The sequence below is a fragment of the Schistocerca gregaria genome, chromosome 1, assembly GCF_023897955.1.
Source record: "Schistocerca gregaria isolate iqSchGreg1 chromosome 1, iqSchGreg1.2, whole genome shotgun sequence".
NCBI classification, from domain to species: Eukaryota; Metazoa; Arthropoda; class Insecta; order Orthoptera; family Acrididae; genus Schistocerca; species Schistocerca gregaria.
Genome location: NC_064920.1, coordinates 186,319,380 through 186,345,321, shown reverse-complemented (window position 1 = coordinate 186,345,321; position 25,942 = coordinate 186,319,380). Strand labels below are relative to the sequence as shown.

Here is a 25,942-nt window from a genome sequence, read left to right as displayed (position 1 = left end):
AGAAACTAAATGCTGCTTTATTTACCATTAGAACAGTATCTGAAATAAGTGACAGTTCAACATGAAAAGTAGTCTAATTCGCATATTTTCATACACTTATGTCGTATGGTATAATTTTTTGGGGTAATTTTTCTGATTCAAAAAGGGTATTTTTGGCTCAAAAACAGGCTGTTTGAGCTGTGTGTGGTGTAAGTTCGAGAACCTCTTATCGACCCCTATTCAATAGACTGGGAATCTTGACATTGCCGTCATAGTATATATTTTCTTTAATGTCTGTTGTTAGCAATATTAGCCTATTCCCAAGAGTTAGCAGCTTTCACTCAGTTAATACTAGGCAGAAATCAAATATGCACATGGAATGCACTTCCTTGGCTCTTGTGCAGAAAGGAGTGCAGTATTCTGCTGCATCCATTTTCAATAAGCTACCACAAGAACTCTAAAATCTTAGCGGTAGCCCAAACTCTTTTAAGTCTAAACTGAAGAGTTTCCTCATGGCTCACTCCTTCAATCTGTCGAGGAGCTTCTGGAAGAGCTGAAAAATTAAGCAAATTCCAGTGTTACATTGTTGATTTTCTTTATTTAAACTTAAGACTTATCGCCTGAATATGTTTTTTATATTTCATTTTATCTGTTTCTACTATCGTGTTATAATTCCATGTATTGACTCATTCCATGACCATGGAGACTTCTCCTTCATTTGGTCCCACGGAAGAATAAATAAATAAATAAATAAAAAATTTGGTTGGAGTGGGTAAGGAAGAGGCATATAGTGAGGAGGGGAGGGATAGAAGGGAAGAGGTGGGGAAAGATGTTAGTGCTGCCTTTGGGAGCATCCAGGGACATGGTGGGAACAGGATAGGCTGATAGGCTGCTAGGTGCAGCATTGCGTGGCTGTGTTTGGGATTTTTGAGGGGGGGGGGGGGGGGGGGGGTTAAGGGAGAGGAGAAAAGAAAAGGAAATGGTTTTATGAGTGTGTTGGTGGGATAAAAGGTGTGTATGGCACTTGAGTGGGAGCAGGGAAGGGGATAGGTAAGTGGAGGACAGGGACTAAAGGATTTCTTGTAAGGAGAGTTGCCAACTGCAATATTCAGAAAAACTGGTGGTGGTGGAAGGAATCTATATAACACACGCTGTGAATCAGTCATTAAAGTGAAGCACACCATGTCAGGTGGCATTTTCAATAACTAGGTGGTCCAGCTGTTTCTTGGTGACAGTTTGGTGGTGGCCATTCATGTTGACAGACAGCTTGGCACCATAATGGTTGGAGCTTAAATGGTAGACCTAGAATTATGCTCAACCAAAACCACAGTTTCATAGTTTTGGTGCAGTACATAAGTGATGTAGTAAATGGTAAGATTGCTGATACTATAGGTATCATTGGTAGGGAAATAAACATATGAGATGTATGAGAAAAGAAATGAGACTGACAACACTGCAAACAATCTGGCTACACTTCTTCTTCTTCTTGTGTTACGGCCTCTGTAGGACCACTGGTAGCCCCTTCGTGGACTGAATTTTCCTCCTCTTCTTCCAGAACCTCTTCATTCTCTATCTTCTCTCCCGCTCTTCTTCTGAGATCTTCAGTTTCCATTTCTCCATTCAGCTCCACTGGAGACACTCTAATCTTATCCTGTATTCCTCTCTGTCATTGATCTCCGGCATATTGGTCGATGTATATTTGTTCCTCCAAATTTCCTTTCCTTCAACCTTGATCCCCAATTCCAACCAGTCCTTCCGAAGTTCAGCAACCCACAAGGTTCCTGTCTTTCCCCTTGTCCTCCTTGTTGTTTCCCACTTTGTCTTTGTCATTCTGTCCATACTCATCCTAACTACATGTCCAGAAAACCTTGCACTTTTGAGTCTGATTTCCCCTGATATTGTTCTCATGTTCCAGTACAATTCTTCCCTAGATCTTCGCACCCACCTCTCTCCACCTCTTTTGGGACCTAGTATTTTTCTCAGTATTTTTCTCTAGTTCTTCTGCCCCATTTCTTCCTAGTGTCATCGTCTCAGCAGAATATAATACTGCATTCCTCACCATTGCCATGTAGTGGCTTATTTTTGCCTCTATGGATATATTCTTTTTATCGTACATCTCTCTCGTCATGCAGAAGACCTCATCTTCTTTATCCTCTCTGTTACTCCCTCCTTGCTGCTGTTCCTTCCTGTTATACGTTATCCCAGGTATTTAAATTTGTCCACCATTTGCGCAGTGCTATCCAGTGTTTCCCAGTCTGCAGTGGTATTTAATGTCTTTGTCTTGTTATAGGCGATCCTCAGTCCCACCTTTCTGGCTACCTTACTTAAGTTGTCGAGCTGTGTCTTTGCTATGTCATCTGCAAAGGCTAGGCAGTCCACTTGAGCCCTGTTGTCCTCTTTGTCCCCCACATGGGTCTTTGATACTCTGATTTCCTCATTTATTGCTCTCCGCTGCCTGATCACTTCGTCCAGTGCTATATTGAACAACAATGGTGACAATCCATCTCCCTGTTTAACACCAGCCTTGATCTCAATTCTTCTGACAGTGCTCCTCTGAATCTCACCCTTGCTTTTGTGTCTGTCAAATTTCTTTTATGAGTTCTTGTGTAGTTCCTTCAAGTCCTCTGTTCTTCAGTATCCTAACAAGAGTCTGTCTGTCGATGGAGTCATATGCCTTTGTGAAGTCCGCGAAGGTTATAACTGTCTTTTTGTTTTTAAGGTCGTATGTTCTATCAGTTGCTTCAGGATAAATATCTGTTCTATACAACCTCTTTCCTTCCTGAATCCTGCTTGGTAGTCACCAACTGTACTTTCTACCTGTTCTTCTACTCTCTTGAGCAAGAGTTTTGACATCACCTTGTATCCGAACTCTAGCAGTGATATTCCTCTATAGTTGTTTGCATCTCTCTTGTCCCCCTTCTTATGTATTGGTACTACAATTGCATTCTTCCATCCTTCTGGCAACTTCTTTGTTCTGCTTAGCTGGTGAATTATGTTAGTCATATAGTCTCTTGTTTTGGTGCCTTCCCACTTTATCATTTTGGCTGCTATACCATGTCTCCAGCTCCATACAGTCATCAAGTGATTTTTGAGAGGCCTTAAGTGAAGTTGTGTGTCACAAAAACGGTACAGTGGAATTTAGAGCAATGCGAAGCAATCAAGTTCTGTGTTAAACTTGGGGAATCCATAAGTGTGACCTTCGAAAAGATGAAACTCGGGTACGGCAAACATTCCTTGTCAAGAGCACAAGTTTTTTGTTGTCGCTGATAGTTTTTGGAAAGCCACAAACATGTTGAAGATGAACCTAACCCAGGGAGACCTTCAACTTAAAAAAACTGATGAAAGTGTGAAATGTGTGTGTGCGCTCTTGAGAGACCAGACTGACTTTTAACAATAAGGATCATGTGTGAGATGTTAGACTTTGCCCAACATCAAATTTTGACTGAAGTTTTGGACATGCAAGGAATTGTATCAAAATAGTGCCAAGAAACCTTACAACAGAGCAGGAGGACAATCAAAGAACTGTGAACTTTGAGGATTGCTGCTGACCACAAATGGTTCAGTTGTGTGATCACAGGTGATGAATACTGGATTTTTGGGTACGAGCCTGAGGCAAAATGCCAAAGTGAGGAGTGGCACACTGAGACATCTCCTCCACTGAAAAAGGCTCGAATGACCAAGGCAAGGGTGAATTGAGTGAGGCCAGACTTTGCAGACTAGTCGATGCTACAATGATGTAGCACCTTATCACACAGCCACTTCAGTCATGGAAATTTTGATGTGATTCAAAAGAATGTGACTGAAGTGTTAAAGACCATTCTAGTTGAAGCCTTTCAGCGCTACTACCAAGACTGGTAGCAACAACTCCTCTGGTGTATAGCTGCCGAAGGGAGCTGTTTAAAAAAATAAACACTTTGGTAAATAAAAAATCAGTCTCGTTACTTATCTCACATACCTCATCCATGAATGTCTAAGAGAAAAAATGGGAGTCGACTTCTCTTTGTCTTTTTGTTTATTTGGTTGGTTGTTTTGCACATAATTAGAACTGCACATCATTCAATGTTAGTCCATTGTATATTTTATATCCTTACAGTAATTTTATAAGTAATAAAAATTAGTTGATCACATATCTTTTGCGCTTTTGTGCAACTATAGCAACTACTTTTGATGCAAGTACAGTTTACATGTAAAAATATAAAAAAATATATGTAATTGTTGTTATTCTGTACCCAATAGAATGTTTTTCATTGCAATCAAAGGAAAGAGTTTCCTGTTGTTATTGATAAATCCGAAAGTTGTTTATGAGTAACAGTAAAATGTTTTATATAAGTTTTACAAAGTATTTAAATGGTTTTATATTTTTTATTTCATGGCTTTGTTGAGGAAATTGCATTTTCTAGTGTTCTATGATAAATCTTTATTGTTTTCTTTATTTTTACAACAACATCCCTACATTTCACATTACAAATCAACAATTTTCGAGTAAAACCTGAATTAAACATTGAAAATTACAGTTTTGCTATAAATACTGTTCATTTTTAAGTAACATATAGGAGGATAACTATAGAAGAAAAATCATCTTTTAAGTGTTCTGCCAATAAAATGCAGTCTTTGGTTCATCTTTCTCTATTTTCTCTTTGTTCTATCCAATTTAAGTCATTCGTAATTGTAATTTGTAGGTATTTCATTGAGTTTACGGCCTTTTAGAGTTGCTTGATTTATCATGTAACTGAAATTTAATAGATTCCTTTTAGCACTCATGTCAATGACCTTACATTTTTCATTATTTGGGCTTAATTACCAATTTTTGTACCATGCAGATATCTTTTCTAAATTGTTTTGCAATTTGTTTTGATTTATGATGACTTTACTAGACAGTGAACTACAGCATCTTCTACACAACCTAAGATGGGTGCTCAGGTTGTCTCCTAAATTGTTTATATAGATACAGAACACCAGAAATCACTTCTGTTTTACTCTGACTTTTTGTCATTTACTTACTATGAACTGTGACATCTCTGACAGGAAATTGCAAATCCAGTGGCATAACTGAGACAATATTCCATGAGCAAGCAATTTGATTACAAGCTGCTTGGGAGACATAGTGTTAAAATCTTTCTGGAAACCTAGAAATACGGAATCAGTTTGAAATCCCTTGTCAGTAGCACGTCGTGTGAGTAAAGAGGTAGTTGTTTTTCCCAATAAAGGAGTTTTCTAAATCCCACAATGACTGTGTGTCAATAGACAATATAGGTAATCCATATGTGCAACTTTTTTCAATCTTGGTATATGTGTCTTTCATCAACTGAGCGGTTCCGTGTGATTAAGTGTGGAGCTACTGCGTCAGCACCCTCGGAAAGAAACCTACTTGGTATACAGTCTGAACCAGAAGATTTGCCTTTATTAACTCTTTAACTGCTCTGGACATGTTAATGCGCGTGCCTTTTTACCTGTCCCTGTGTGCTCTGAACGTCTTTGAGTGCACCACCAGTCCTTCTGCCTGGTACTCTAAACAAGTCTTGTGCGTAGATAGGATTAGTGGTGCGAGTAAACACGTTCCGAGCACACAGGGATAGGTGCAAAGGCGCACGCGTTAACATGTCCAGAGCAGTTAAAGGGTTAAGTGGTTTAAGTTGCTTCACTGTTCTGAGGATATTCTTCTTCCAAGTTACTTATGTTGGCAGCAGTTCTTGATTTGAATTCTGTCAGGGCTAGGAAAACACAGAATGAAGCAAATGAAGTTGCAGTGCCTGAAGAAACTGGCAGTGATAAAATCTCCAGCAGTGAAGACACTAGAAAATGACACATGCCACCACAAATCATTGGCTTCATAATGAAATTCTTGCAGGATACTGGTGCAAATTGCCCTCTAATAAACCTGAATATTTATGAATTTCTGGACTGACCAAAATACTTAGATTGAAATTCAACACTGAAAACATTCATTGGAGCCCAGATTAACTTAAAGGGAAAAATGATGACAGTGGTCAAAGACAGCAGAACCACCAGAAAGCTTCCATTACTCTTTCTAAACTCACAGAAAACAGTCAGTATTCAATAATAATGAGTCAGTGATTGCAAAAAATGGTGGATCAAAACTGATTTAAAGAAGCTGATAAAACAATATATATGAACTTCATGAATCTCTCTTCCTGCCTGACTTAGGCACCAACAAAACAGTCCTGAAATTTAAGATAGTAGTCACATCAAATTTCCATTTGCTATGATGGATAAAATTAAATAATAAATTGGAAGACTGACCAAAGAATCATTCTGGAAGCCAATGAAGACCAGTCATTGTTAGACACTGGACTCGCATTCGGAAGGACAATGGTTCAATCCTGCATCCGGTCATCCTGATTTAGGTTTTCCGTGATTTCCCTAAAACGCTCCAGGCAAATGCCAGGATGGTTCCTTTCAAAGGGCACGGCTGACTTCCTTCCCCGTCCTTCCCTAATCCGATGAGATCGATGACCTCGCTGTCTGGTCTCCTTCCCCAAAACAACCAACCGACAACCAGTCATTGGGCTACACAATTGTGGCTGTACCAAAGCCAAATCAGTAAGGATACTCCGCTTTTGCTGTTCAATTACCAGAGGCTACAATTTGGCATACCAAATGTCCCTGCAGTATACCAGTGATTTGCTGATCACTGCCTCATCTAAAGAAACATTACTAAAACGAATTCACCAACTGATTCACTGAAATTGCTGGACCACTGAATCAGTTTTCAAAGAAAAATATGTAATTCAGATGGACCAAGCAAGTTGCAGGAGCATGTTTGAAGCTCAAGAAGGAAACTAAATTGGTACACTTTGACCCCACTCAGAATGTAGAATTAGGCACAGAAGTGTGTGTGTGTGTGTGTGTGTGTGTGTGTGTGTGTGTGTGTGTGTGTGTGTGTGTGTGTGTAGAGATTACACTTTGCCCTTTCTTCTCTGTATTGCATACAGAAGCACAAGCCTGCTCTATCTGTTTTCCCTCTGTATAGTTTTTTGTTGCTGATAACATTTCTTTTTGGAACAGAAACACCTTATAAATTATGGCATTTGTGATGCTTTCTACGTCTGTCTAGACCCTTTCATATTATCGTTATTCCGCCTGAGTAAGTTTTTTATATTCCTAAAGTCTTTAATTTTTCTTTCATTTACTTGCCCTTTTATCAAGGTGCATATCAGAACATATGAAATCTAAGGCATTGTATTTTATTTCTTTTTGGTAAACTGTGAAGAAAATAATGTTTGCTGTCACTGCAAATAATTATTGTTATTTATGTTTCTGGCTTAATTAATGCTTCCCTTTTTCAGATTGGTGTATTCTCACAGTATAAGGACTTCACTGTGGGTATGAGAGTGGCATCTCCAGTACCCCAATAAAGTTCTACTATTAGTACTGAAATTGACCTTCCAGCCAACTGGTATTGCTGCTCAGATGTACCATCCAAGACACTTGAAGTGTCAGGTTGTTAATTTTGTATTGTATGTGCATATATATTTACGTGCGATATTTAATGTTACCATCAGATTTACAAGATAATGTTTCCTCAGTCATAACAAAAATGACTGATAGTGCTCAAAGTTGTTTACTCCCTGGTAGACATAATAGTTCAAAATCCAAAAGAATAAAATTTCTACAGTTATTGTTCCTGTGTGCGCCTTGAGCTAAAAGGGCATATTTCCACGGCTCCATGTGGAAATGTGCACAAATCTGCATTTTCAACAGAATGATCTGCACACTCATAATGTGTGTATTATGAAATCAGACTGGAGAATTTTAGAATTTTTATTTTTGTGTGTTAATGTATGCAAGTTTTATTACTTTTATATCTATATACTTTTAAGGAATTTTATTTGTTTAAATAACAACTGAGTACCTATGCGATGATTTTGTTTCACACTGGTTTTCTGTACAAGCCTAAAGCAGTAACTAAGGCCACTAGTAATTTCTTGTACATTATATCAGTTTCCTGGCTGCTTTATCTTAGATACAGAAATTCTGTTAAGCTAAGAACACAAATATTTTCGTTTGATTTGTTGCTAAAGTAAATACTTACTGGATTCAATTCAAAATTAATGTAAAGAGGACTGTAATGATTTGTGTGACTCCAGGTTAGTGGATTTAATAACTTTTATATCATCTTCATGTGCCTCTATAATGAAATGGGAACCAAATGTTCTCCAAATTTCGTTGTATAAAACCTTATGTGTCACATGTAGTCAATTTTTCGTATCTGGACTCACAATTTCATCCTAAGTAAACTTTTACAGTGAATCTGGGAAATAAAAAAAAGGTGATGGAATATCCCCTGTCTAGTAGCTGTTATGTTTGTGGCGTATTATACCAATTATATTTGTCTGATATACTAGTGGTAAATTTCTAAGGTGCATTTTAATCACATTATTGAAGCTAGTTTTGTGCTTAGTGTAGCCAAGCTGCGGAGATTGTGTGTGTGTGTGTGTGTGTGTGTGTGTGTGTGTGTGTGTGTGTGTGTGTGTGTGTGTGTAATAAAAGTTGAAAATCCAGAATGAGATTTTCGCTCTGCGGCAGAGTGTGTGCTGTTATGAGACGAGGTACTGGCAGAAGTAAAGCTGTGAGGACGGGGCGTGAGTCGTGCTTGGGTAGCTCAGTCGATAGAGCACTTGCCTGCGTAAGGCAAAGGTCCCGAGTTCGAGTCTCGATCCGGCACACAGTTTTAATCTGTCAGGAAGTTTCAAAGTTGAAAATATTAGCATTCCATGCATAATATGTGCAGTGTAGTTGCTTTTAGTTTTTGTGCAATATTTATTGAGAAAATAACAATAAAGGGCATGTTGTTATTGTTCACTTTCCCAAAGATTGGAAAATACATTTTCTATTTGAGTTCAGTGAAGTATGACTGTCTAAAGATTGACTGTAGTTCTCGACGGTAAAGATGGTGAAAAATGTAATTTTTTCCAACTTGTACTGTTTTAAATGCATCACTTGCGTTATGGTTATTTTCTGTAACTACATTAATACACAACTCAATATAACTATTCTAGAGCCCTGGCACTGATACTACAGAGCTGAAATATTTTCTCTATGCTATCTCTTGCAATAGGCATGCAGGAATTGATCTAACACGAACTGTTTCTCTATCAGCATGACATTTGGGAGTGTATTGTTGTGCCTTCACCTTTTGACAATGTGGATGTACAGTACAATCAGGTGTGTCATATTGTTATGCAACAAGATACTTAATAATTTTACTGTTTGTAATTATATTTGAGTTTTGATGTTGTACTGTATTAAGATACACAACTCTGTAATGCATTATTGTTTATGACATGTATGTTGTTCTCAAAAGACTTTTTCTTAATAACAAGAGATAAATACCAAATGGCCATGCTGCATGCTGGAGTCATAATGTTGTGACTCAGTGACGCTTCAGTTATTGAAATATTTGTCATGCTAGTTGAATTTCGTGTGTACATTTAGAGTTATCTTTGCACAACATTTATCCATGCTTTAGTAACCTTGATTTAGAAAAACCTCAGAACACATTCCAGGAGATTAGTCATTGAAGCACTGTGTTTTCTGTTTTCTTTCTGTTTTTCCATATTCGAGAGTGTGGTTAAGCAATTGTATCTTGTGAGTGAGTGTTATTCAGGTGTACACCTACTGCGCATGTCTGCAGATACTTACAGTTTCATTGATAAAAAAAAAAGTCCCACACCTGTTTCCTTCATTTATTAAATTACATAAAATAAGAAATACAATTATACATTTGGTGATATCTAATATATTCATACAGGGGTGTGCTTTTCCTTAATCACTGATTATAATGTCAGTGCAACAATAAGTCCTTGCATTCCCTTCAATCTACACCACTGAAATTGAACTTCATTAATAAAGTATTGAAATGAGTTTATCTGATTGGTGTGGCCAGGAAAAGGAGTATCCAATGGTCAGTTCTCCTTTGAATTCATGCTTAGAATAGTCTGTTGGTAGGCTTTCGTACCAATGAGGTTTTTGAGCAAAATTAATTGGTACTGCACATAAATGACTATGGCAATCATGATGCTAGATATTAAACTGTTTTGTAACATCACTGTTATTTATTGACAGAGATGATTATTATTTGATTTTTCATGGGATCTGGTGATGGTTGCTTGCTACATTCAAATTTTCCCTACACTTTAATACTTCTGTAGCAACGTGCAGGCTGAGATCATAATATCTCTTTGTAATTGTGTATTTTGGATAAGGTGTTAACACTGCAAGCAGTATCTCCTTGCTTCTGAATCGTCCTGTAATTTATCATTTAGAATGCAAAGTGAATGTACAAAAATACTTCTTTTTGATATGGGCAAGGACTCTGTCCAGAACAGGGTAAGACATTATTTTCCTTGAAAATACTCGTCATTCAGGTTCCAGAACAGCATATTTGTGCTGACCGCTGTGGTCGAGCGGTTCTAGGTGCTTCAGTCCAGAACCACGCGGCTGCTACGGTCGCAGTTTCGAATCGTGCCTCAGGCATGGATGTGTGTGATGTCCTTAGGATAGTTAGGTTTATGTAGCTCTAAGTCTAGGGGACTGATGTTAAGTCCCACAGTGCTTAGAGCCATTTGAACCATTTTTGAGCATATTTGTTTGTGTTTGCTGTGTGCTTTTTCCACCAACAAAGTGATATTTTACATCACTGACAAGAACTGTTTGTTTGGCATTATGTCCTGTAGGGGAAGAAGATAAACTTGCCTGTTACCTGTGCAGACCATGTCTGTACATGTCATTCACCATTTGGCCATCTGTAACCTTGTTTTGGTAATGTTGAATAGCTGTTGTGAAATGTTGTGTACAATGTTGTTAAATTAATTTAAATGCAAAACATTTAGCAGTAGCTGGAAGACACATTATTTTAAACTTTTTCTTTGTATCAGACTTGGTTTCATGACACAGATTTTGCTATATCATTACCTGTAGTAATTAAGGATAACCATGTCTTCATTTTTGAGAATGACGGTAAATATTGTGGTTCCTTTTTTTCATCTGATGTGATTGTGTATGCTTTAATATAACATTGGCACCTCTTGGTTGGACAGTGTAATCTGCTGATTGCATTTTCAGGGTGTATTTCTGTAAGAAAAAAGTGTTCGTTGTTTAGGTTTCAATTAAATTAATCAAACCCTTGAATAGAATATATGTGTTATGTTGTATCCTCAGTACACTGCTGCCTTCAGCAGATGCACAGTTTTTTGTACAGCTAAAAATGATGAACCTGTGTGTGCTCAGTATCACACTCAAATACTTATGATATTTTTTGAATTTTTGGTCAGAGCTATCGAATTTTTATTTCTTGTTGTTATATTAACGGCTCCAAGTATTAACGTTGTAACTCCAAATTGTTTATTCAAAAAGATTTCAGGCCTGCAGCCAGTCATTGTTAGCTTCTATCCACAATATTTTGACTGGAGACCTGTCAGCCATCCTCAGGTGAGCCATCGAAGACTGACGAAGACACCCTCTGTTCCATAATATATGGCATGCAGCGAGTATTCTGCGCATGCGTCAAAATCATATGGACAGATGAACCATACTGCCCGCCAGCAGCGCCCTCACTGGTGGAACTGCAAAACTCAGCTGTCTTCGGCATTGTCAATTGCCGCGGTCATCGGAGTACTCTGATGTCTTCGTCTGGAGCAGTTCTTAGAGATGACGGGATACCAAGCATTATCAAGCTGGAAGCCATTGTCACGGTTCATAAGATTGTCTGTCATGTGAATTTCCACTGATTCTTTTATGACGGAGTCCCAAAAGGATGTTGCTGTGGCCAAAATTGTTGTCTTGTCATAACTCCATCGAGTGTCCAGTGGAAATGCAATGCTCATCAATTGCAGACTTTCTAGGTAGCAAAAGGCGAGTACAGCGTTGATGTTCAGTGCAACGTTCATCTACTGTTCACAATGTTTGTCCTATATATGACATGCTGCACTGACAAGGTATTTTATAAATTCCCGCCTTCCGCAATACCAGATCAGTCTTTCACTGATCCCAGCAAGTCGGAAATCTTCGATGGTGGACAGAAAATTACTTTCACTTCGAAACCTTGGAGAATTCTGGCAATTTTGAAGGAAATGTTGCCAACAAAGGGAAGAAAAGCTAAAGATTTAGTAGGCGTGTTCTCTTCTTTCTCCACTCCCTGTTCCTTTGGCATAATTGCAAGTGCCTTACTAATTAACCGGGTAGAATATCCATTCTCTTTGAAAACCCTCTTCAGATGGGCAAGCTCTTCAGGCAAACTATCTGACACTACATGAGCTCTGTGTACAAGTGTTTTAAGTACACTCATTGTTTGTGATGGGCGATGGCAGCTGGACGAATTTAAATACAAATCAGTGTGTGTGGGCTTTTGATAAACGAAATGCCCCAGAGAACCATCACTCTTCCGTCTAACTAGCACATCCAAGAAAAGGAGGCAACCATTTTTCTCTAATTCCATGGTAAACCGAATGTTCCCATGAAAGGAGTTGAGATGATCTAAAAGCTCTATTAATTTTTCTTCTTCGTGAGGCCACACTACGAAAGTGTCATCCATGTGCCTCCAAGAAACAGTTGGTTTGAGGGCTGCTGATTCAAGTGCTCTCTCCTCAAAATCCTCAATAAAAAGGTTGGCCACCAAGGGAGACAAGGGGCTACCCATGGCGACGCCGTCAATCTGTTCAAAATATTCTTGGTTGAACATAAAATATGTTGAGGAGAGAGCATGGCGAAACAAAGCAGCGATTCCCACCTGAAACTTATTGCCAATCATTGCCAAGGAGTCTGCAAGAGGTAAATTTCACTCCAAATTGTTTGTTTTACAGGAAAAGCAAAAGAAGTTTAATGTGAACAGCACAAATCCAAGTTTATTTCAATTTGTTTGAAACTTAACAGATACAAATGAAGGGATTTAAATGTTATATTAGTTCTACCTGTTTCCAAAGATGGACTTTGAGGGTTTATGATACTTTTCTCTGGAAAAATCTAAATCATATTTCCATGACAAGTTGCGCTACATAGTTTTATGACAAAAGCTGAGAAAGGAATGTATTAAGACGTTCTTATATGCTTTCCATTAGTGATCCTCATTCATCAGCACTTGATACAGCACCATCAGTATGTTCTGGTGTACCAGTTTGTGTTTACACTGGCTTGGATTAAACTAATGATAAGCAGTTGGGATGCGCTTGCTATTGTGTAAGGACAAGACATTCTTAAACTTCTGTTCTCTGATTGGCAGGAACCTGTGATAAGTCAGTGTGAGGACATAACAGGGTGGTAGTGGCCTTCCTCTAGATTGCTTCTGGACACACACACACTCTTTGCTTCTTCGTGGTAAGTGTACTTGAAGTACACTGTGTATAGTCATCCTTTTAAGACAGGAATTTCCTGAGGCACTTTACTCCATAGACCTTGTTTTTATTGGTATGTACATCCACTGTTGCTTCTGCACCACTTTCTTGAAGTCATATATTAAATCCTGACTCTTTTCATTAGCTGTGTATGGCTTGCCGGTGGCCTTACTCATTCTATTTAAGGTGACCCACTGATCCAGAACATGGAGAGATTGTCAGAGCATCCATTGACTCATCTTCATTCTGGGAGTGCCCCTGTTCTAGAAAGTGACAAGTGACTGGTATTCCAAATTTAATAGATGCAATGACAAACATAGAAAGTAGCAATTTGTCTCTATTTTGTCCTCTACAGCTATATGAAATGAGTTTAAATGTTTTGTCATCTTTACAAGCTTGCATCTGTAAGAAATGGTGTAGGTGCCTGACTATTTTATTTGGACCATGATGGGCAGTGGCCTCCTGCCAAACATAGTGCTGCTGTTCCTTGTTTCTTCTGTTTGTAGTAATAAAGGCTCACATCTGACTATGGTGTAGCCAACACTTTCTGCAGATCAATGTGTGCAATGATAATGGTATTGTCTGAGAGTGAAGTGAATTTAACAATGTGAGAAAGAGAGAGATTGCTACTTACCGTAAAGATGAGATGTTAAGTTGCAGACTGCACTACTGAGGCACCTACACATTAGCTTTCAGCCACATTTGTCAGAAAAAGAAAACAAAACGTAAGCACATCTGATGCACACAACAGCCATCTATGGCGTCATGGACCTCCTAAATTACGTAAATAATCTTGCTTTTTGATAATAAATCTATGGGATGAACAATTGGGAACCAGGAACTACAGCCTCGGCATCACTAGGAAACAATTCCCTCTTATTTACAGTTCACTCTCCCGTAGAAAGAAAAGGGCAGCTTCTTCTTCTTCTTCATGCATTACGGTCTCTTTAGGACCATGGGTAGCCCCTTTGCGAACTTCATTTTCCTCTTCTTCTCCCACAACTTCTTCATTCTTTCTCTTCTTCTCTCCTGCTCTTCTTCTGAGATCTTCAGTGTTCTTTTCTCCTTTGGTTCCACTGGTGTCACTCTTAATCTTTTCCTATCTTCTTCTCTGTCGTTGATCTCCGGCATATTGGTTGGTGTGTATTTATTCCTCCAATTTTCCTTTCCTTCGCCCTTGATCCCCAATTCCAACCAGTCCTTCCAAGTTCAACAACCCACTTGGTTCCTGCCTTTTCCCTTGTCCTCCCTTTCGTTTACTACACTCTCTTCGTTCATACTCGTCCTAACTACATGTTCAGCAGACTTTCCCTTTTAGTCTGATTTCCTCGAATATTGTTCTCATGTTCTGGTACAGTTCTTCCCTAGGTCTTCGCATTCATCTCTCTCCACCTCTTTTGGGACCTAGTATTTTTCTCTCTTTTTTTCTGTAGTTGTTCTGCCCCATTTCTTCCTAGTGTCATCGTCTCAGCAGCATATAATACTGCATTCCTCACTGTTGCCCTGTAGTGGCTTATCTTTGCCTCTGTGGATATATTCTTTTTATTTTATATCTCTCTCATCATACAGAAGGATGAAATTATCTTCTTTATCCTCTCTGTTATTCCCTCCTTGCTCCTGTTCTTTCCTGTTATAAATTCTCCCAGGTATTTAAATTTGTCCACCATATGCGCAGTGCCTTCCGGTGTTTCCCAGTCTGCAGTGGTATTTAATGTCTTTGTCTTGTTATAGGTAATCCTCAGTCCCACCTTTCTGGCTACCTTACTTAAGTTGTCGAGTTCTGTCTTTGCATCTTCTTCCGTCTCGTGTACCATTACTATGTCGTCTGCAAAGGTAGGCAGTCCACTTGAGCCCTGTTGTCCTTTTTGTGCCCCAAATGGGTCTTTGATATTCTCATTTCCTCGTTTTTTTTTTTTTTTTTTTTTTTTCTTTTTTTTTCCTCTCTCCACTGCCTGATTACTTCGTCCAGTGCTATATTGAACAACAATGGTGACAATCCATCTCCCTGTTTAACATCAGTCTTGATCTCAATTTTTCTGACAGTGTTCCTCTGAATCTCACCCTTGCTGTTGTCTCTGTCAGAATTTCTTTTATGAATTCTTGTGTAGTTCCATGTAGTCCTTTGTTCTTCACGATCCTAACAAGAGTCTGTCTGTCGATGGAGTCATATGCCTTTGTGAAGTCTCTTTGTTTTTTTAAGCCCTATATTCTATCAGTTGCTTCAGAATAAATACCTTTTCTATACATCCTCTTCTCATCATGAATCCCGCTTGGTAGTCGCCAACTGTACTTTCTATCTGTTCTTCTACTCTCTTGAGCAAGAGTTTAGACAGCACCTTGTATCCGACGTCTAGTAGCGATACTCCTCTGTAGTTGTTTGCATCTCTTGTCCCCCTTCTTATGTATTGGTACTACAGATACATTCTTCCATCCTTCTGGCAACTTCTTTGTCCTCCAAATCTGGTGGATTATGTTGTTGGTCATGTTGTCTATTGCTTCGTTGCCTCCCCACATTATTATCTTGGCTGCTATACCATCTTCTCCACTTCCCTTATTATTCTTTAGATCGCTTATGGCATGTGCGACTTCATCCCTGGTTGGAGGGCGTGGCTCTCTCTCTCTCCCTTCTGTGTCAGTCCCCAATTCTAGCTCGTCTTCAGGTGATTCGCAGTTCAGCAGGTCGTGAAAGTAGTCTGCAAAAAATCCTACAGTTCTCCCTCACACTAACTACGAGCTCCACTTTCTTATCTCTTAATAAACAGTTCCCTACTCTTGTATCCAATCAGACTCTTTTTGAATTTCCCCAAAAAGTGTCTGCTGTTGTTTTTCCTGAAGTTGGTCTCAATCTTGTCCAGTTCCTGCTTCATCATCTGGTCCATCTTATTGTTTGGGCTGCTTCCTTTCTTGCTCCTAAAAACACTTCCCATTTTTCTGGGTCCTTCTTGCTGCTCCAGTCTCTCCAGGCTTTCCTAAGAGTTTCTATTGCTTCCTCACATTCCTTGTTCCGCCACCAGTACTTCCATTTATTTTCTTGCTTTCCCTATAGTTCAGCCTGTTTAGCCATCTTTTGCTTCATGTTGCCCCACTCATCGAACAATTCAATTCCTTCCTCATCTCTGGATTGACTATGTCTTAATTTGTCTCTGTCTATCTTCATGTTTCTAGTTCTTCTGTTCATCTGTGGCAGTCTGTCCCTGTTTGGAATCCAAAGGCAAGATAAGATAATGATCCGATTCTATTCTTATGTTCTTCCTGACCTCTGTGTTCATGATCTCTTTAGTGTTTGTCGAGCTAATTGCTATGTGGTCAATTTGGAATTCCCCAAGGCGGATCCATGGGTGTTTGCCCATGTCTTTTCCGTACTTGGTTTGGCCCTGAAGTGTGTTGTCATCGATCTCATTTTGTGTGTTCTCGACACAGTTCAATTAGTCTTTCCCCATTTTTGGTTGTCCGTTTGCGTGCAGGTTGCTCGCCCACTACTCCTTTATGTTGCTTCTCTCTTCCAATCTGTTCATTATAATTTCCAACAAGTATCTTTACATGTCTATATGATATGTTTTTCAGTGTACCATCTAGCTCCTCCCAGAAACTGTCTGCAACTTTCTTGTCTTTCCTGTTCTTGTCATTTGTAGGTGCATGTCCATTTACTATTGTATACGTTTTGTTCCCTGCTTGAAATGTCAATGTTGATATCCTTTCTGACCCACCCTTCATTTCAGTTATACCATCTTTGTATCTCTTGTCTACTATGAACCCTGTACCAAAGCATCTAGGTGCATGTCTTTCCTTCCCCACTCTAGCTCCTGGTTTCCCTTTCAGTATTATGAAGCCTTCTGACTCCACTGTATTTTCATCAGTGTATCTTGTTTCTTGCATTGCTAGTATTCCAGTGTTTCTCTCTTCCATCTCATCTATTACCTGTTTAAGTTTACCAGTCTTAATCATTGTCTGAACATTTATGGTTCCAATTCTGAAAGTCTTTTTAGTCTTAATCTTCATTCGGAGTTATGGGAGCTCCGACTCTTCCCTTATGCACTTTTTGGCAGGTCCCCCCAGAATCCGAATGCCTGCTTGTGTCAACCTTGGTAAATGGAGGTTGTCCCCTGGGGTAATCTCAGTTCAGTAGTGCAGTCCATTCCATGAGCTAAAAATATTTTTCGTTGGTAGAGCTCGTGTCCGTTCAGTTATACGACTGAAGTTGTTAGCTCGAGAAGACGAGTTTGGGCTGCCCCTGACATAGCAACACAGATGCCTTAGGGTAGCCACCCCTAACATGGAGTACAGCCGCTACCTGATATGTTTCAGTGGCCCTTCTGCTCTCTCTCTCTCTCTCTCTCTCTCTCTCTCTCTCTCTCTCTCTCTCTCTCTCTCTGACGTTGGGTTGGGAAGTGACCTTCCACTTCCGCCTTAGAGACTGTTGGCCACGCTTTGCCTGTAACCCTAGGTAGGGGCCCCCAACTGGGTGCTACCATCTGGAGCATGAGGTTGTTATTCCTCCCCCTCCGCCTTCCCCATCACTTGCGAGATGCGGCCCTGACCTTGGAACCGGCTATGGCAGAGTTAAATGGACAGCTTCAAATAATAATTATTGCTGCAAGAACACATAATATTATTTTTGCTGTTAAATAGAATTAACCAGCCAACAAATTTCGAAAAATATTCTTTATTTGTATATGAGTATATACTACTATGTACAGAATTTTAGAGCTCTTTTTTCAATTCTTTATATGAAAATCTGTTGTTTATCCATTGTTCATACAAGAGAAAATGAGTATGTACATTCAACAGCATTCATTGGGTTGAGAACCATGCTCCTTATTTTCAACATTTGACTTCAGAACATAATTAGTCAAAACTTAATTACTGATGCTAGTTATAAAAGTAGCAAACTTGAAACCCATTCACACAGCTGCATATAGATTATTATTCTACACAAAATCACTGGTTGTACTTGTATGGATGATCAGATCTACAATCACCATGTACATTATTAGCTACACAACATTACTTGACCTTAGTAGCAAGGACAATGAACATCATGCACTTTTCCTCTACAAATTTCATAACTACAGTTAAAGGTTTAATTGTGCTACCATTCTCCCAGGAAAAACATCAGAACGTAAATTGCAATTCTTTTGATTGGTGAAATAGTTCTTGCATGACCTACAATATTCTGAAGATTGCTGTTGCTGCTTAATTTGTGGTGATAGAAATAAGATTTTTATGCAGGGGGAAAATGGTGAAGTAACAATTCTGGCAAACATCATAACTCACTTTTACCATTTTTCAACTTACGATGTTAATACTTGGATATGTTGACATGTTGTTGCTTTTGGTGTAATTATAGTTTTTACATTTAGGATATCTTTGTTAAACTATGAGATATATCCTGTAGTAATTATGTGGTGGACTATTCTGTTAGGTGTTGTAGTGCACTTAAGAAACGTATCATAGGACTGTCTGTTACAGTAGATGATTCTTGTTTCTAGACCTATTGTCATTGCATGGTTGGTGCTTATTACAGATTGAAACAGCCATTATACATTTTCCGTAGTTCAAAATCGCAAGTTTTTGCAAGTGATAGTGTTTGGCACTTTTATTTTTTGTACATGTACATTTCCTTCCATGAAATTTGTTTTAGACTTACAGTGATATCTATGATTTGTAGATTTACAGTTCTTTTGTATTCTTGAAAAGATGAAATATTATTTTAATATTGTGTAAGGTACTTTTTTATGTCACATTACAGAAGAAAACTTGGTATAAGGTAGAAAAACTGTGAAATTCTATATTCTGTTAGTATTCTCTACTTTTGTCAAAGGGAAAAGAAATGTCTCTCAGAAGTTGTGTGGTATGACTCTGTAGTCCGTAGGGGTTGTAATGCTCAGTTTTTATACTGAATAACTTGTAAGCTTGTAAGTCCTTCAGTAACTGAAACAAGTGGGGGTGGAGGAAGGGGTTTGATGTATACATGGGCTACTTGGTCACTACTTTGTAGTCTGCTTAACGCTTTGTATACTTTTTACTTTTGATTTTGAAAGATTTTTTAAAATGGGGATAAAAAGTTTGGTGCAGTTTTTATTGATGTTGAATAGTTCTTATGATGTAGAGAGAGTTTTATCTCGTACATACCATAAACCTTAGTTGTTAATTTTCAGAATTGAATTGTAGGTCACTATTTTAAAACAAATAACCAGATATTTTTTGTTCAAGTAGTTGCTCCATGGTTGCAGTAGAATAGTAAGGTGTGGCAAGTAAATCACTTTAACTAAAGAGGGTCTCTGATATTTTGAGATTATTAAAAAATGGATCCACGCAATGCGTAAACCATGCTCTGTCACTAAAACACTCAGACTGACAGTACCATCTAGTCTAGCAATTGTAATAACAATTATATGTAACAGACATTGCATACTGTACAATTAGAAATGAAATGGTATTAAATGGTTGTTTCGGTAATGCACTCTCTCGATGTTACAACACCACTTCAAATGTCATTATGAAATTGTGGTTTTTGGGTAAGTCCTTATAAGTTTATCAGAATTTGTGTAAATATTGTAACAATATGTAAGGCTGTGAATTAAATCATAACATGAAGTGTGAAAAAAGCCAAGAAGGCTGTGAAACTGCTTTATGACTTTATATTTCTAAAAGTAAATACATTGTGATTGCTGTTTTCTTACAAGAAAATTCTCTTACTGACTGGATGTCAAAATGCAATGAAGTTCCTCTTCATTTGAAATCTCCTTTCAGTTTTTTTGCTGAGGAGCTGTATTCAGTAATAGAAGGACTAACATAAAGCAGTGTTCCAGTGCAGTCAATTGTAAAACAAAAAATCATAGGCATATTATTTGTGTGTAAAGGTTCATTGTGTGCATGTATGTAGATTCAGTTTTCTGTTGCTGTTGGGAGGAACTGTGAAGTAATTGCTGTTTTCTACCCTCATTTTCTGATCTTTGCATGTACAAATTGTTAAAGAGGATTTTTATATAACTGTGAATTGTGGTCTTGTAGCCAAGTAACATGTCAACTGTTACTTAGTAATTTGATATTACCATTGCTATATCGGTGTTGTATCTCTGTTGATGGTTTTTAGAGTAATAAGAAATCTGTACATCTCAGCACCTTTCTTCATTGTACTTAGTAAAATTTACCAAAATGACAATAATATTCTTTGTATGTATTCCATGTGGTAAGGCTGTGAAACTGGGTCTACCATTGTCTGCTGTGTCCTTAGATGTATTAATTTTGGCACTTATGGAAAGATCTTGGAGTTTTGCTTTGTGTTACTGAAACAAGGTGCACGAGAACACAAGCAATAAATTAAATGTTGTTGTTAATGTTATGTGTTTTGTATGAATTCATGTTTAGCCCACTAATTCCTTCAGATACACAATTTCTTTACCTCAAAGTTTTAAAATCATTAGAAATTCATAAGTAGTTGTTATTTTTACCAGCAGTTGAAATAAAGAAAATAATTTTCCTATATTATTGACAATGCTCGTGCTGTCAAATACAGTTACTTTTCACTCTCCAGTTGTCTTTTCTTAAAATACTTGTGTCCATAAAGCTAGAGGTCTTCAAAACACTGGAAAAAACCATGAGGTATGGTGTACCGAGATGCTCTGGAGACACTGGACTTGTGATACAGTTATATAGGTACAAGATATGTGTCAGAGGTATCCTAACTCTGTTTATCTGAGTGGCATCACACTGCTGGATACAATAGAATGTCAGGACACGTAGTGATCCTCCACACGGGACCATAAAGCCTGCACAGTGGCTCCCCAGATAGTGCAGCATGGACCATTGCTGAGAAAATGCCCTCTGGATGTTCACAATAGCTCAGTTGCTTCATTTTTAATTTGTGTTATTTTCCTTCTAATGTGGTTACTAGTTCAGCCTCATTGTTAAGATATTCCATTTCTTCTTGATGTTTATAATCATCATGCAAGTAAATAGTAGAATTTCACCAGCAAAGCATTAAGTAGAAGTATAAAGTTGAAGATTCAGGAGGGAATAATGACAATATTATGAAAAGTACTGATTGCTATTCACTATAGAGCGCTGTGTGTGTGTGTGTGTGTGTGTGTGTGTGTGTGTGTGTGTTTAAAAGAAGGCCTTTTGGCCAAAATCTCACATTTTGCCGTGTCTATCTACAGCTCAACATCTCTACATGGTGAGTAGTAATCGATCCTTCTTATAAAACATTAAGTGTATGAGGTATGTTCTGTTAACACACATTCCTCCCCCAGAGGGCTCGCTGCTCTTTGGCGGGTTCGGGCTTGGCTACCATGGGGTCCCAGCCTTTGCAGCCTCTTTTCCCTTCTATGCTGCATGTCTATCCTCTTGCTATGCCCCTCCCCCCTCCCCTGCGCCCTTGTGGAACATGTCTGGGCTATTTTTAGAAATGTATTGTGCATTTGTGTTGGTCAATATCAGAATACTCTCCACTGTTTTTGTTCCTTTTTTTCTTTCTTTTTTCACCACCTCCTACCCTTCTGCTTTGGTGTTTGAGTGTCCTCATTTTCTTCTTCCTCCCTGTACACTCGTGAAAGCCGACCCTTGCCTTTGATGTGTAACAGGTGACTGGGTAACATGTAGTTCCTATCCCCAGTCGACAGGTAGGGTTTGCACGTACCGCGGGTACAGCCCAGGCCTGGGGAGGGCTCATTGCCTATTGATCCCACTGTCAGGTGTTCAGGAGGTGTGAATAATCACCTAAGGTGGATTGTGCCCCCTTCTGGAGGAGGAACCCAGTTGGAAGAAGTGTGCCATTGGAGATGCTGGCAATCATGGGTATTTTCTTGCAATGAGCCAATCATCTTCACAGTCAATGACTATGGAAAGTAAGTAGAATGAGGCTAATGATTCAAAGACCCTCCCAGCTGCACCACGGTTCCTTGTGGTTTTACATACTGAAGACGGTCTGTCATTGACTTAGCTAAATTCATTTATTATTCAGAAAAGTGTTGATGCAATTGCTAGTCCTGCGAAATCCTGCTCTCGTTTACACAATGACACTGTGCTTTTGGAGACTACTGCTGATTCTTAAGAACAACAATTGCTTGCAGCTTCGCTCCTCCTTGGCTGTCCTGTTTTATGTTGAGGCCCATCGAATGCTGAATTCTTCATATGGTGTTATTTGCACTAGGCTGCTCAATGGTTTGACTGAGGCAGAAATCCAAATGTACCTCTCTGATTAGGGTATCATGGCTGCCCATTGGGTGATGAAGGTAGATGCATCCTCATTGCCCACACTCACTCTTTTTCTCACATTTGGTAGAGCGGTGCTTCCGTCCAAGATCAAAGTAGGCTTCGAAGTTAACATAGTCTAACCCTACATTCTGAACCAGATGCCCTGCTACCAGTGCCATCATTTAAACCACACTCGAATGTCTTGTCAACACGTGGCCAAATGAGTAAACTGTGGTAAGGATGTGCATGAGGGTGATTGTCCACCTCCTCCTACCCGCTGTATCAACTGCAATGGTGACCATGCCACCGCCTCTTGAGATTGTCACATGTATCTTGATGAGTGCGACATCCAAGAGATCTGGGTAAAGGAATAATTGCCTTACCTGGTCACTTGCAAGTTGTTTGCTAGTCTGAAACCCTGTGTTCTCCCATCCAGGACTTATTTTTACAGTATTGTTATTGCTGCATCTCTCTCCTTGAAGGACACAGCCATGCAGACGTGTGACCTCAAACACAGCACTGCCGTTGTGAAACCGCCCAGGTCATGGTAGCATTGCTGTCTCCAACTGTGCAACAAGCCACCATACATTCACTCCTGGGGCGAATTCGCTACACAACCAGCAGGCGAGAAAGGATAGAAGGAATACTCCCGCGAAAACTTCTTGCGTCCCTCCAGCTATCAAACATCTGAGTCTTCCTCTACCAACCAGACAGGCTCCAAGAAGTCGAACAAAGGCAAATGGTCTTCTCCTTTGCTGACTTAGAGATCTTCTTTGACGGTATTGCCACGTGATAACCTCACCTGGCTGACCTCCATGTCGCTGGTGAGCATCACCAACCATTTTTCTACCTTGGACTCTGCAGATCAAAACAGAGAGAATGCAAATGCCTCTGTAGATCTAATGGAACAGGATCCTCTAGCCTCTGCGCTCTGTAACAGAGTGTCTGTAAAGGACGACACTTGGCAGCCACCTCAATGTCAATGGAACAATTGTTGCCTTTGATCCAACAAAGAGGATTTATGGCTGCTCTTAGAATAACAGTGTCTGCTTCTTCGCTGCCTCCAGGAAACAAAATTGTGTCCTCATGGCCACTTTGAGCTCTCGTATTTCTTCCTGGTCCGTTTTGACCTGCCCCGAGGATGGCATTCCATCTCATGGGGGAGTCATGCTGCTCATATGTGATTACATTTATAGTCAACCCATCTCCCTGACTACTGTTGCATCTTACCTTTTCTTTCCTCACTTGACATTTTCCCTTCGTGCTGTTTACATCCCTCTGCGATTTGATGTCACTAGGGCAGACTTCCTCCAGCTCGTCAGGCAGCTACGTCACCTCTTTCTGCTGCTAGGTGACTTTCAATGCACACCATCCCCATTGGGGTTCTCTCAGGACCTGTCGGAGAGGTGTCCTCTTGGCTGACCTTCTAAATCAACTTAACCTCCTCTGCCTTAACGCAGGTGCACCCATGTTCCTTTCAAACTCCACGGATACATATTACCATCTGGATCTATCCTTCTGCACTGCCTAGCCTGCCCATTGTCTCGAGTGGTCGGTTCTGTCTGACACATACTCAAGCGACCATTTCCCATGTGCTATCCATTTGCTGACTCATACCCCACATGAGTGCACACCCAAATGTCAGCTTTCTATTGCCAAGTGGAGGCTTTACTCCTCTCTGGCGACATTTGACAAAAAACATTTCCCCAGTTGTGATGATGACCATGTAGAATATCTTACAACCATTGTCCTTACCACTGCAGAACATTCCATTCCTCGCACTTCCTTTTTACCACACTGTGTCAAAGTCCGTAGGTCGACTGAGGCAAGCTGTGATGCAATATGTGTACAGCCACATGCTCTCTGTGTTTTTTAACTGTCATCTTACGATGGAAAACTACATTCATTATAAACAGTTGCACGCACAGTGTTGTCGCATTCTTCAGGATAGCAAACAAGCTTGCTCGATTTCATTCACTCGTTCCTTGAACAGTTTCACTCCCTCCAGTGTCATGTGAGCCAACCTCAGTTGCCTCTCTGGGACCAAGATCAATTTCCCAATTTCTGGCCTGACATTAGCAGACAATGCCATAGTGGACCCTACTTCTATCTCCAACACCTTGGGCCGCCATTTTGCGGACATTTTCAGCTCCTCCCACTATCACCCTGCCTTCCTCCTTCGGAAACTAGTGGAGACTCCTTGGGCGTTTCCCTTCTCATCTCCAAATTGTGAATGCCACAATGCTGCCTTTCTATGAGGGAACTAGATCACGCTCTAGCTTCATCCCGATCAGCATGGATTCTGGAAACAGCGATCGTGTGAGACCCAACTCGCTTTATTTGTTCATGAGACCCAGAAAATATTAGATACAAGCTCCCAGGTAGATGCTATTTTTCTTGACTTCCGGAAGGCGTTTGATAGAGTTCCGCACTGTCGCTTGATAAACAAAGTAAGAGCCTACGGAATATCAGACCAGCTGTGTGGCTGGATTGAAGAGTTTTTAGCAAACAGAACACAGCATGTTGTTATCAATGGAGAGACGTCTCTGGCATACCACAGGGGAGTGTTATGGGACCATTGCTTTTCACAATATATATAAATGACCTAGTAGATAGTGTCGGAAGTTCCATGCGGCTTTTCGCGGATGATGTTGTTGTATACAGAGAAGTTGCAGCATTAGAAAATTGTAGCGAAATGCAGGAAGATCTGCAGCGGATAGGCACTTGGTGCAGGGAGTGGAAACTGACCCTTTACATAGACAAATGTAATGTATTGCGAATACATAGAAAGAAGGATCCTTTATTGTATGATTATATGATAGCGGAACAAGCACTGGTAGCAATTACTTCTGTAAAATATCTGGGAGTATGCGTGCGGAATGATTTGAAGTGGAATGATCATATAAAATTAATTGTTGGTAAGGCGGGTACCAGGTTGAGATTCATTGGGAGAGTCTTAGAAAATGTAGTCCATCAACAAAGGAGGTGGCTTACAAAACACTTGTTCGACCTATACTTGAGTATTGCTAATCAGTGTGGGATCCGTAGCAGATCGGGTTGATGGAGGAGATAGAGAAGATCCAAAGAGTGGCTCGTTTCGTCACAGGGTTATTTGGTAACCGTGATAGCATTACAGAGATGTTTAGCAAACTCAAGTGGCAGACTCTGCAAGAGAGGCGCTCTGCATCGCGGTGTAGCTTGCTGTCCAGGTTTCGAGAGGGTGCGTTTCTGGATGAGGTATCGAATATGTTGCTTCCCACTACTTATACCTCCCGAGGAGATCACGAATGTAAAATTACAGAGATTAGAGCACGCACGGAGGTTTTCAGATAGTCGTTCTTCCCGCGAACCATACGTGACTGGAACAGGAAAGGGAGGTAATGACAGTGACACGTAAAGTTCCCTCCGCCACACAC

General features: G+C 39.7%; 1 protein-coding gene across 1 annotated transcript in view; it reads left to right on the top strand.

The window, feature by feature from the left end:
- LOC126336400 (protein rogdi) overlaps positions 1–20,673 on the top strand; it is a 71,750-nt gene extending 51,077 nt beyond the window's left edge. Inside the window, exon 7 of the mRNA XM_050000088.1 lies at positions 7,287–20,673. Within this exon, the coding sequence (XP_049856045.1) occupies positions 7,287–7,355 (69 nt within the window). The 3' untranslated portion in view covers positions 7,356–20,673. The remainder of the gene's footprint in view (positions 1–7,286) is intronic.
- The last annotated feature ends 5,269 nt before the right edge of the window (positions 20,674–25,942 follow it).